The sequence below is a fragment of the Emiliania huxleyi genome, assembly GCF_000372725.1.
Source record: "Emiliania huxleyi CCMP1516 unplaced genomic scaffold EMIHUscaffold_27, whole genome shotgun sequence".
NCBI lineage: Eukaryota > Haptophyta > Isochrysidales > Noelaerhabdaceae > Emiliania > Emiliania huxleyi.
Window position 1 is genome coordinate 192,867 of NW_005200011.1, and position 12,589 is coordinate 205,455.

Sequence of the window (12,589 nt, forward strand, 5' to 3'; positions counted from 1 at the left end):
CGACGCAGCGCCCAGCCTGGTAGTGCTGTGCTGCCGCTGCGGCGTCATGCTCGACGACGAGGACGGCGTGACGATCCGGCCGGCGATCGGCGAGTGCGACATCGAGGGGTGCGACAACTGGGCCTGCGTCCGCTGCTCGGGGGTCAAGGCGGGGTACAGCGGGCGGTGGGAGTGCGGCTGCCCGAACTGCGGCGAGGGCGCCTCCTCAGGCGACCGCGCCGGCTCTCCCGCCTCCCGCCTGGCACCTCGACGAATGGACGAGCAGTGATGCCGTCCTCACCGCGTAGGCTCTCCGGCCTCCCACTCGACCTCGGCCACCGCCTCGACCGCAGGATGGGCCCGTCCCCTGGCCGAGAAAGGTCGTCCGCCCGTCTCACCGCCGGGGGAGGACTGCGCGTCAGGCTTCGCAGACGGAGAGAGGCTGCCGCCGAGCAGGAGGCGGACGCCGGCCGCGAGACTGAGCTGGCGGCAGTGCGATGCGTGCGGGAAGTGGCGGTCGCTGCCGGCGAGCAGTGAAGAGACGTCCTCTCCCGAGGGCCGCTGGTCCTGCGCCACCTTCAGCGGAGCCGGACCAGGGTTGCGCTGCAGCTTGGCACCTGCTCCGCTCCCGCTGTTAGGTACTGCCACCAGAACGCTGCGGCGAGGTACAACTCGTGCGACAAGCCGCAGGAGCGAGACCTAGTGGACAGTCGCCATAGCTACTGGCTAGTCGTGCGTGAGCCACAGCTCGTGTGGCGCGCCGCAGGAACACGGCGCCGCCTCGCGCGCCGCGGCGGCGGGCTTTGCGAGTGCGCTGCCCGACGGGGAGGGGGAGAGGAAAGCGAGAGGCTACAAGCAGGGCGGCAAAGGAGGCGCGTGCAAGGTGGCCAGGCCCCTCCCTCCGCACCTAGCCCCCTCCCTCCGCACCTCCGCTTCCGCCCTCTCCTCCTCTCCTCCTCTCCTCCCCTCCTCCCCTCCTCCCGCCCGCCTCTGGCTCTCCCCCCCCCCACTCCGCCTCCGCCTCCGCCTCCGCCTCCGCCTCCGCCTCCGCCTCCGCCTCTCCCCGTCCTCTCGCCTCCCTCTCTTCCGCCCTCTCCTCGCCCCGCCTCCGTCGCTGCACACGCACGCGAAGCAGCGACGGCCCGACCGGCACACCAAGCCGCCGGCACACCAAGCCCCCTCCCCCACCACGCGCACCTCGCAGACCGAGCGGCCTGGCCACCAGGTCCGCCTCCTCCTGCGCGGCGCCAAGCCCGACGACGCAGCGGCCGCGCGGTCCGCCACGCCCGCCGCTGGCCCACGCGGCGGCAAGCCGGCCGGCAGAGGCGCCCTCTGCAAGCAAGAGCGGGTGCCCGCCGAAGTGGCGGCGGTGGGAGTGCTTGTGGCGGGCACGGCGGCGGCGGCGGCGGCGGCGGCGGCGGCGGTGGTGCGTGGGGGAGGGTCCGCTGGGGCCGCGGCAGAGAGGTCTCCGTGTGAGGCGGCTCGCTGCGTCGCGTAGGACCTCTCGCCTCGCGACAGCTCGGGCAAGCGGTCGCTCGAGGCGCTGCTCACTCCACAAGAGGCGCGATGACCCGAGATGACCCGAGATGACCCGAGATGACCCGAGATGACCCGAGATGACCCGAGATGACCCGAGATGCGCCAAAGTAGTCGGCGGTCACGACCTTGTTTCCCGCGCCCACCGCCCCGTCCCCGCCCTCTCCCTCCCCCGCCAGGTGGCGCACGAGTGCTCGCGGTCGCTGGGGGAGATGCTGGTGCAGCGCTACCGCCGCAGAAAGGCGCCGCGCCGCTGCCCCGTCGGAGCGCGCGCGGTCGCCACCCGTTCTCTTCCCCCCCTCCCTCGCCTCAGGCGGACTCGAGCGAAGCGCGCAAGCTCACGCTCCACTCGATGGCGCGCGCCGCCGCTCTCAGCTCTGATCTCTGGCTAGCTCCTCCCCGTCGCGACATGGACCCCTTTCGGCCCCGTCTTCCCCCCCCCCCTCCCCCCCCCCCCTCCCCCCCCGTGCAGGTGGCTCCCCTGTGGGTGGACCCTGACGCACCGGTCGGCGCAGTGCCCGCCGAGCAGCTCCAAGGCGCGTCGCCCGCTCCACGGCGTGCCGGCGCCGCGAGGTCCCAGCCCGTGCTGCGCCGCCGTAGGCTCCTCCACCGTCGCCTCGCGCGGGTCGCGGAGCGAGCAGCGGCGGCTCGCGAGCTTGCTCGGCACGAGCGGCGGGTCGGTGCGCGCCCTGCCGTCCTCCTCTCCCTGGCATTGCCACCCCTCCCCGCCGCCACCCCGAGCCTTGCTCCACCCGCAGGGCTCCAGCCTCGCCTTCAACGAGCTCGCGGCGCGCGGTGGCGGGGTGTGCTGGATCATCGCTCAGAAGTGGCTGACCGCCGGGCCGCCCGGCCCGTGCAGGCGCGCAAGAAGAAGCTCAAGCTCGCCAAGTCCGCCATCCACTCGTGGGGCCTCTACGCCGCGGAGCACATCGACGCCGAGGTGGGCCGGAGGGGGTTGGGGGGGGCATGCCGGCTGGGGAGCACACCCTCGGCAGGAGAGAGACGCACCGGGGCAGACACGGAGCTCACGGGGAGGGGGGGGCAGGGGGAGAGAGGGGAGGGAGAAGAGAGAGAGAGAGAGAGACGGGGGCCGTGCTTTCGCCAGGACTTTGTGGTCGAGTACATCGGCGAGTACGTGCGCTCTTCGCTCGCGGAGCAGCGAGAGCAAAAGTACCGCAAGTGCGCGGCGCCGGCCCCGTGGCGGCGGCGGGGGGTGGCGCGCACTCCCACCCTCCGCCTCGCGCCGCTCCGCCAGGCTCGGCTACGGCGACGACTACATCTTTCGCGTCGACGCCGAGCAGCTCGTGGACGCGACGTGCAAGGGCGGCGTCGCTCGTTTCGCGAACCACTGCTGCGAGCCAAACTGCTACACGCGCATCATCACCGCCGGAGGCAAGCCGCGCATCGTCCTCTACTCGAAGCGGCCCATCGAGCCCGGCGAGGAGATCACCTACAACTACAACTTTGACATCGACGAGGACCCGACGCTGCGCATCCCGTGCCGCTGCGGCTCGAAGGGGTGCAAGGGCTTCCTGAACTGAGCAGCGCCCCTCGAGCCCGCCTCTCTAATATCATGTAGGAATACCGTACAGTCAAGTCCGTACAGTCAGTGTTACTGAGAAACGCGCCCCACGCCAACGCACTCTGGCACTCTGCGGTGTATGTAGACGGACAGGGTTCCCTTCCTCACCTGTCCGGCACGCGCGCCGCTGAGCGCGCTGTCTCGTCCACTCTGGCCTCTGGGGGGCGGGGCCGCGGGGGGGGGTAAAGCCGTAGCTCCAGGTCCAGCCTCCACGGCGACGCGACCGCGCACGGCGCTTGACCCCAGTCAAGGTTATGAGAGCGGCCATAACAGGTGTCATGGCTGTTATGGCTGGCTGCTCATAACACCCCATAACACACCTCTCATAACACCTCATAACACTCACCTCCATCCGCTGTTATGGCTGTTATGCCCACCCTACCATAACACCTCTTAACACCTCATACACCTCATAACACCTCATAGGACATAGCACTCATAACACCTCCCACTGGTTGTTATGACAGCCAGCATAACAACCTCATAACAGCTGTTATGGACTCGGCCAAAACCGAATTTGACCCCGGTGTCCCACGGATTTTTTCTTCTGGACCGCAGTCTGGAGCCCGTATCCCGGTGTTTCTTCGCTATTTTTTCTTTTGGAGCGCCCGCCCAGCGCCGCGACCGTGCCTCGTTCGCCGCGTTTGATGTAGAGTTTGTTGTGATCTGTGATCTGTGAGGGTCCGCCCGCAGGCGCATTTGTATACCGAGGCGGTGCCCGGTGCCGAACCTGTCGGACCTTGAGACAGCGTTGTAGATCCCTGGGCGAGGGTGATGGCGTCCCCGTCGGGAGGGGCTGTCTGGGGGGGTGCCCTCCCACCGTCACCTCACCAGCGTCCCGGTGAGTACGGCGATCAGAGCTCCCCCGGTCGTCGCGCTAAACCGTAACCCGCCGAGGCGGGCCGGATCCACGCGTTGCCAGACTACCCCGTTGGGAGGTAGGCCGCTCGTCTAGCCAATCAGCCTTAAGCGAGCGGCCTGGCCGTTGGAATGGCCGAGAGTGTCGGCCGGCCGTTCGGTCTCTTCCCCGGGGGGGGCCTCAATGACCTAGTTGCCCGGCCGAGAAGGGGAGGACGACTGTCCCTGACGGCGAACCTCAGTTACGAGCCGCCCTCCCCTTGAGACGCGAGGCCAGTGCACTTGGGGCCAAGCCCCAGCGTACACCGTCCCACACGCCTCACGCGGCCTCTGGCTGGAGCGGGATCGCAAGCGAGTCCCCCAGGCCGGCGCGCGTCTTCCGAGAGAGGAGCCGGAGCGAGGGACATTCTAAGTAAGCCGGCATGCAGGCGCATGCACGGCCGTTCAGAAACTCTCCAGCCGTTGGAATGGCTGCGCTCCCGCCCCTCACCGGGCCGAACGGGTAGTGGGCGTTGGCGCCGAAGAGGGAGGAGTCGCCGAGGGACGGGTAGTCGTCGGTCATGCGGGGGGAGGAGGAGTCGGCGAGCAGCAGGGAGGATAAATGCCTGAGAGGGTGGGGAGGGATGCGTGAGGCGCGAGGTGAGGGGCGTGGGGGCGCGGGGCGTGCGTGGGACGCGAGGCGTGAGGTGCAGGGCGTTGGGCGGGAGGGCGCGGGGCGCTCGAGGTTGGGGCGGGGTGTGTTTTGTGTGTCTGTATGTGTATGTGTATGTGTGTGTGTGTGTGTGTATGTGTGTGTGTGTGTGTGTGTGTGTGTGTTGGTTTGTTTGTGCGAGGGCTGGGCGGGGCAGGGCAGGGCGGCGGCGAGCGGCGAGCGGCGTCGGTGAGATCGGCGACGAAGAGAGGCGATGGTGACGTACACGGCGGCAGTGTTCACGGCAGCAGCGCCGGTGGCGGCCCCGCGCAGCGGCGGCGGCGCCCTGAGTGAGGCAGACTGCCCTGCACAGCCTGCTGGAAACGCTCCCGACGAGCGGCGCGCCATGCGGGCCCGCCGCGGGCGACGCGGGCGGCGAGCCGACACGCGTGTCGCAGGCGTAGACAGCACTGGCGAAGCGAGGCGGCTGGCGCCGGCCCCGGAGGCGGCTGCAGTAAGAGCAGCGAGGCAGAAGTCACTGTCCAAGGCGTACTGAGCAGGCTGCCATCGAGCAGCGCGCCATGCGGGCCTGCCGCCGGCGACGAGATTGGAGAGCCGACAGGCATCGAAGAGGTAGGTACTGAGGAGGGCCATCGCGCCCGAGGCGGTCCGCGCCGGCCCTGCAGGCCGTCACAGAGAGCCTGGCGAGGCTGTACAGAATGCCGAGAGCATACTGAGCAGGCTGCCGTCGAGCGACGAGCCATGCTGGCTCGTCACAGGCGATGAGATCGAGGAGCCGATCGGAGCGTCGCAGAGGCTGCCGACCACTGCCGTTCGCCCTCGGGCCCAGGGGTGGAAGGCAAGCTTCCTGGCGTTTCTGGCGAGCGTCCAGACGTCGCAGAGCATCCGGCAGGCGCGCAGCGACCCAAATTTTTGCTCACCGCACGGCCGTGCGAGCCGTCGGTCGGTGGTGATGGTCGGCGTCGGCGCGCGCCGACCGACGCGGCGGCGGTGGGCGTCATGTGGCGGGCGTCATGTCCAGAGTTTGTTGTAGAGATTTCACGTTGTAGAGCGCCTCTACATCGCTCTACATCGGACTCACATCGTCACGCGCCGGATGTAGAGCTCTACAGCTCTGCAGTGCTCTACAGCTCTATCTACATCTCTACAGCTCTACATCTCTACACGTCCTCTCACCCTGCCTCAGTTTTTTATTTTTTGCATAGCCTTTTCCCAACAGCGACTTTCCGTGCCCTCTTGTCGTGCCAGTGAGCGATGCTAAGATTTCTTTACGGTGTACCTGTGTTAGTGCCAGTGCGCGCCAGTCCCGTAAAAAAAGAAATAAAACAGACAACCCAAGGGAGGGATGGGAGGACGGCACGCCGCCACCACACACAAACAAACAAACAAAATCTCTCTCTCTCTCTCTCTCTCCACACACACACAGGGATTTTAAGAAGAGGGGTGTGGTGCGCTATCCGTCGCCCACCCTTGGGCGTCTGCCTCTTCCTATCTCTCTTCGCAGTCCCTCGCCGCTTCTCGCTGCAACCTTCATGCCATCTCGCGGTCGCTCCTCGTCGTGTTCAGTGTTTTTTATGGGCACTGCTGGCTCCTTGGCCGCGTGCGCGACGGCTCCTGGCTTATGCGAAGCACCCCGATGACGACTAGCTCGGTACGGCCATCGACTGCGAGCACGTTCGAGCTGTCCACAGCCCGCATGTTGCATCCCTCCCTCGCCGGCCAGTGGCAGCCCCTCACCTTCGGAATGAAGTTTTTCCGCGTTGGGCCGATTGAGTGTGCCATCTCATGGCTCCTCTTCCTCTGCCTCTTCCCGCTGCTGCTAATCTGGTACTTCATCGCATTCTGCATGCTCATATGCTGCGGTAAGTCGCGCGCGCTCGCGCTTGGGTGGCAGTACTACACGCTGCTGTGCGTCGGGACGCCGCTGCGCCACTTCTACTTGGCCCAGCTGCTGTTGCGGCCGCAGTTCGTGTTCGTCTGCATGCTGACGTACCCGCCTGTCGCGGACTCGTGGTACACCCTCTCCACCAACCTCGGCGGGAATTATCTGTGGGGCGACTGCCTCAGGCTCACAGACTACGACTCTGTGCGGGCGATGCTCGAGGACCCTGCGCGCGAGCGGAGCCTTGTCGTCGACGCGTTTGTTGGCGAGGTGGGGAAGCTGCTCACGCCCGTGCTGCCTCTCTTCTACTCCACCGGCTCGACGTGGCATGCCGGCTGGCGGCGTGTCTTCCTCTCGCGCATCACCCACCGCGCACCCGTCGTCGAGGCGCTGACTGGGGATGGGCTCCGGCAGCTGGCCCTGCCGATCGTCAGCGAGTGGCTGGATGAGGCGACCCCCTTCAAGCTGGTGGACGGAGGTCTCCCTCTGGAGATGCCCCACCGCCCCATCTTCAAGATCCTGCTGCGGCTGCTGCTCGACGTCCCGCCCGAGAGCCTGCCCGCCGAGCTGCTCGCTGCAGTCGACCGACACGCAGACAACAACGGCGCGACGCAGTGCATCTTGCCCGCGTGGGTGAACTGGACATTCCCGCGCTTCGGGACCAAGAACACGCTGCCCGCGCGCCGTGCGCTCGCAAGCTTCCTCTTCACCGGCTGCAACGCCGCCAAGCCGGAGAGCCTGCTCGGCCTCGCGCTCGACTGGGCGGGGATGGCCAAGGAGGCGGGGCTGGACGGCAGCGGGGACAGCAGCGGGCTCATGATCGAGAGCGTGGTCGACCCTCTACTGCTCGCGGCGCTGGCGGGGACCAAGCTCGCGGTCATGTTCTGCCTCTACTCCATCGAGGGGTGGAGGTGGTCCGAGGAGCACCAGGTCCCCGCCAAGGAGGAGATGCAGCTGCTCTACCGCAAGGACCCGGAGGCGTGGATCCTCGAGGTGCTGCGGCTGTGTGCGCCCGTCGCGGGCACGCACAAGGTGCTGCCAGAGTCGACGCGCCTGCCCTTCCTCCGCGGTAGCCGCGACTTCCCGGCCGGGACGATCGTCACCGCGTCCATCCCCGACGCGCACGTCGACCCGTCCGCCTTCGAGGACCCGATGGCCTTCCGGCCGGGCCGTTGCCCAAAGGACAGGTACCTCATCTGGAACGGCCCCTTTGGCGGCGCCGCGCCGCGCCACTGTCCGGGCGAAAGCATTGCGCTGAAGCTGTGCGAGGTCTTCACCACCGCGTACCTCGACCGCCAGGTGGATAGCCAGGCGTAGTCGCGTAGTGGGGTCTCCACATCAAACATGCCATCAAATCACACAACACTCCGCATCCTCTCTCTCTCGAGCTAGCCTAGCGCGGAGTCTTTTGAGATAGTCCCGCGTTACAAGCCCAGATCATGGGGTTTACATATGCACTTCTCCGATAAAAAACTTTTGACACCGGGACCTGGCGAAGCCATCTCCTGTACATTGACTTTTTGTGTCCGTGCGATCACGAGCCTCCACCTCGCTCCAGCATGTCGCGCCACGCACTACCACCGCCGCCGTCGCGGTCCAGCGCAGCGCCAGCGGTGATGAGGCGCGGGTTGGGAAGCGAGCACTGGTCGCGCGGCGGCGGCGGCGGCATCAAAGCAACGTCCGCGAAGCGGCAACCGCGAACTTGTATCGGCCCAGCGCGTAGCTCGCGGTGACGCCGTGCCTCAAAGGGTTGCCTCGCTCAGCAGTGGCGCGGTCCTCAGGCATGTCCAGGATCTTGCGCGCACTCTCCTTGAGCCGCTTGATCTCCGACTCGGGGTAATCGGCGTTGCATCCGAGGCACCTCATCCAGGTTGCTGTTTTGTTCGAGTTCGTCGTCTCGCACGCGCGGCAAAAGTCCAGAGGAGGCCGCCACAGTGCGGGTCGTTGCTCAGCGCCACGTCATTGATGAGCCGCGCGCGGGCCTTCACGTGCTCCATCACGTCGTCCGGGTCGGGCCGCGCGTACTCGCAATCGCTCCCATCTTCTCGACCTCCCTGCGGTGCGGCGGCAGCTGCCCTGCGGCACTCTCTAGGGAGCGCGACCCCGAGCGCGAGCGCTGCGAGCCGCCACGCTGCGAGCCGTCGCGCTGCGGCGTCGAGCCTCGCGCCGAGGGAGTGGGAGGGTGATCCTCGTCGAGGAACTCCTCGAGGTTAAACCAATCGCCGCTGCCCGCATCGAACAGGTACCGCTGCTCGCGCCGCTCGCCCCAGAAGGCCGTGATGGCGTACTTCCTGACCATGTCCGTGATAACCGTGAGGCCTTCGAACGCAAACGACATGCGGGGCGCCCCCATGGGGGTTCGAATCTGCTCTGGGACGCCGTGCTTGATGGCGCGCTTCATCTGCTGGCCCTTGATGAGCCGCTGCTCGGCACGCTCGCGGGCGTGCTGGCTCGGGTGGAGGGACGAGTAGCTCGGCGACGCGCAACTCGACGCGTCGTCGTCCTTGGATTATGCGTGGGGCGAGGCGGCGCGTCTGGGTTCGCGCGGACGCCGTCGATGGCCTGGTTGAAGCCTTTTGTCCTGTTCACAAAGACCTTCTTCTGCGCTGGCGCCACCAGCAGCGTCGTCTGTGCAAAGGCCTTTGGCAACCGCGCGCCACGAGCGGCGTCGTCCATCCCGACGGCCCACCCGCTAAGCGAGCCGACCTTGAAGGCGACGCGTGGGCTGCTCGCCGTGGCCAGGAAGCCCCGGTCGTGCGGCTCCGACATCTCCCGCTCGGCGACAGAGATGGCCTGGGCGATGGCGTGCTCAGGCAGGGACGCTGCAGCCGGAGCAAGGGCGGAGGTAGTAGTTGTCGGCTTGGCCGCATTTGCCGCAGGACCAGCGCGGGTCGACGTGTCGACGACGATGTCGCCTCCCTTCCCGTCCGCCTCAACCCCACCCGTCGCCATCCTCGGCCCTGCCGTCGCAGCGAGCTCGACGCCGTTCGCGGACGAGAGCTCGATCCGCTCGATTCGGGTGACCCGCAGCTGGCTCGCGTCCTTCAGGCACCACTCCATGTTTTCGAAGCGGGAGGTGAGGGGCGTGCGGCATGCGTCGTACCCTTCGAGCTGCCACTCGTCGTCGTCGCCCCCATCCAAGAGTACTGGAAGGATACGACAGCCGTCACCAGCCCGCCAGCGTCACCGCCGTGCCGCAGGGCATCCTGGGCAAACTTCAGCGCCTTGTCGCGGCGAGCCACATACACACCCCGGCCGAGGCAGCCTTCCTCGGACGGCTGGACCCCTCGGCCTGGATCTTCTGCGCCAAGTCCCACGAGGTTCCGTGGAAGAGCTTGAGCTCGTGGCCCTCGGTCGCTGCGAGCCACTGTTCGGCAGCCCGTCCATCGCCAGCGTCCTGAAGGGCGCCATCGCGCAGCCGACGGCGAAGTAAGCAAGTTGAGGACGGCGGCGCGGCAAGTTCGTTCATACTTAATTAAATGTGGACGAAGAAGAAGCGACTTGGCACCGTGTATCGCTCGCGCAGTCGCGAGATCCTCGCTACCGAGACCGAACTGCTCCTTTATCGATTCGAGCGACTCCATGTCCGGGCGCGGGGATAAGCGCTGGGCGAGAAAAAGGGAGAAGGTCTCTGAAAAGAAAAATTGCCCTTTCGTCCCTCTGTGAGTTTGTGTGAGTAACTTCATACACTGTAAAATGCTAGCATGAGCACGATCCGTCGCAGAGTGCTCTTGCGTTTCGGCGGTAGTGATCTTAGTTAGAGTTGTTTGTGATCTTATCACCCGAGCGATGCCACGTTCGGATCGCTTCTCATCGCAAACCCCGTCAGCAGTCCTCCTCCGGGAATGTACGTAAGAGCTACATACACTCAGCTCTCTCTTTTCTCCCAGTAAGCTAAAAGTACGTACACTCAAAAAAACATACGGCATAAACTGTGTCTGTGAGAACGCACGTACGTCGCATACACGAGAGAGAGAAAGACCCATCCTCGATCGCCGTGCAAAGCTCGCTTCCGAGCTCTCACGCCGCGCGTAGGGCCCTTAGGGGAAGGGCCTAGAGAACACAAACCCCTCTCTCTTTTCTCCCAGTAAGCTAAAAGTACAGTACACGAACGAGAGAGAGAGAGTTTTTCGCTTTTCCTTTTCTCCCAGTAAGCTAAAGACAAAACCAAGTAGACTGCCGAGAAGCCCTGTCCTGGTCCGCTGAAAGACCGGACACTCCGACACTTAGGAAGGGGGGGGGGGACAAGCGTAAAAAGGGACGGAAGCCGAGAGCGCTCGCAAAGAGGACGCGGCGGCGGCCAATGGCCACATCATCAGCATCACCGCCCGCGCCACCGCCCTCTCCCGCCGGCCCGCCGCCTCTGTCTGGCTGCTGACGCAAGGCGATCGTCGATGTTTTCTCGCACAGAGGCGTGCGATCGAAGCCGAGGCTCATGTTGCGGAGGCCGAGCCGCTGCTCCCTGACGAGTTTGGCGAGCAACTTCGGCCGATTGTCATGCAGTTCCGGGGGAGTTCATTCTCGCGCAGGCCACAAACATCCCCGAGGCTGGTAAAGCCGGGCTCGACTTTGAGCTCGTGGTGCGTGCGCGGGACAAGTTCGGCAACATCGACGACACGTTTGAGCAGGCGGTGTCGCTCAACCACGACGGGCTGCCGCCCGGCCACGAGCTGATCCTCGAGGGCGAGGGCGTGGTCGAGGGGCGAGTCGAGCTCAAGCGGGGGAGAGGACGGGTCAGGGCGGTGCGCAAGTTGCCCCCCAGGACGGCTTCGCCGGGCTAGCCGCCTTCGTCCCAGAGAACTGGCTAACAACCATCTTTTCTCTTTCCGAAGAATATTACTGTTGTAGCCTAAAGTCTGCACAGGTTGTCGGGGACACGATATCCCGGCGTGAACACAACTTTAACTGACGGATCCGCTCCTGACAGTCGCACGCGCCGCGCTGCGGCGCGTGCGACGGTCTTTGTTTGAAGTAAAAAGTCGAATCAGAGCGCCGTCGGCGTTGTCCCCCGATTTTCTCCCCCGGACCGCCCGTCCGGCACCGCTCCGGGACGCACGCCGGCGAAGCACCATCACGCTGCTGTACGGCCCCGGCATCGCCTTCCAAGGCTTAGCTGACTGAGATATATTGTGCACATGGTTGGTCTCTACAATATATACACTGACACTTCACCTCCCAGAGCTCGTCCCGGTCCGCCACGGCGCGGTGCGGCGGCGTCACAAATCCGAACGCAGAGCACCGGGACGCGGTCGGGCGATCTAAGGCCCAGTGAGGCGTATGCATTGCCCATCCAGGGCTATCACCTGGACCTATCAACAGGCGCCTGCGGCGCCGTGCTCAGGAGCTGCTACTCCAACCTGTTCACACTTTCGTACGGCAAGACAAAGAGATGCCCGTCTCCTTCGACCAGGACTCGCCTTCGTTTCGCAACGCCGTCGACGCGCTGTTCGACACGGTCAAGTCAATCCAGTCTGCGGCCGACCGGCTCGCCAAAGCAGAGAGCCGAGACTCTGCCGCTTCGCTCAAGCGGGCGGAGGCTGGCGCCGCGTTTGCGGACGAGTTCCTCGCAGTCGGGCAATCGTCGCTGGGAAGCGGTCCTTCGGAGGACGGGGCGCAGTCGCTGCCGCACGTCTGTTCCGACGTCGCCGCAGGGCTACGCGACGCGTATGCCGCCGGGACGAGCGAGGCGGTTGCCACGCGGGCCGGCGCTGTGAGCAGCCGGGCCGAGGCGGACGCGCGGCGGTGCAAGCTGGCGCGGATGCGCTTCCGCGAGTGCGACGAGGGCTGGGTCGCTTCGCTCCGCAAGTCTCACGCGGTGCGCGTCGAGAACGACGAGTCGGTGCAGCGCGCAGACCTCAACCTCAGCGCGACGCGGCTTGCTTTCGAGACGAGCCGGTTCGAGCTGTGCGCGGCGCTCAACGAGACGGAGGCGGCCAAGCAGCTCGAGCTGCTCGAGATCGCCTCTGCGACCGTGGCGGAGCACCTCGCCTTCTTTGAGGCTGGCGCGGCGCGGCTGCGGCTGCTTGCCGCCAAGGCGGAGGAGTGGACGCCGGCGATCGAGCAGAAGCGGCTGGAGCTGGCGGAAGCGCAGCAGCGCAAC

The 12,589-nt window shown here is 66.1% G+C and overlaps 2 protein-coding genes across 2 annotated transcripts; both read left to right on the plus strand.

Moving 5' to 3' along the window:
• Window positions 1–1,727: 1,727 nt before the first annotated feature.
• Window positions 1,728–3,056, plus strand: EMIHUDRAFT_206556 (hypothetical protein; the record flags this gene model as incomplete). The annotated part of the gene is made up of 5 exons (XM_005776932.1): window positions 1,728–1,790; window positions 2,274–2,318; window positions 2,375–2,455; window positions 2,621–2,685; window positions 2,771–3,056. The coding sequence occupies 5 exons, from the start codon at window positions 1,728–1,730 to the stop codon at window positions 3,054–3,056; spliced, it is 540 nt and encodes a 179-aa protein (XP_005776989.1).
• Window positions 3,057–7,217: 4,161 nt separating this feature from the next.
• Window positions 7,218–7,940, plus strand: EMIHUDRAFT_435369 (hypothetical protein). Its single transcript, XM_005776933.1, has one exon. The coding sequence runs from the start codon at window positions 7,258–7,260 to the stop codon at window positions 7,804–7,806; it is 549 nt and encodes a 182-aa protein (XP_005776990.1). The 5' UTR covers window positions 7,218–7,257; the 3' UTR covers window positions 7,807–7,940.
• Window positions 7,941–12,589: the final 4,649 nt, after the last annotated feature.

Coding starts and splice junctions, on each gene's coding strand:
- EMIHUDRAFT_435369 (XM_005776933.1), top strand. CDS start 7,258: ATGGCCAAGGAGGCGGGGCTGGACGGCAGCGGGGACAGCAGCGGGCTC.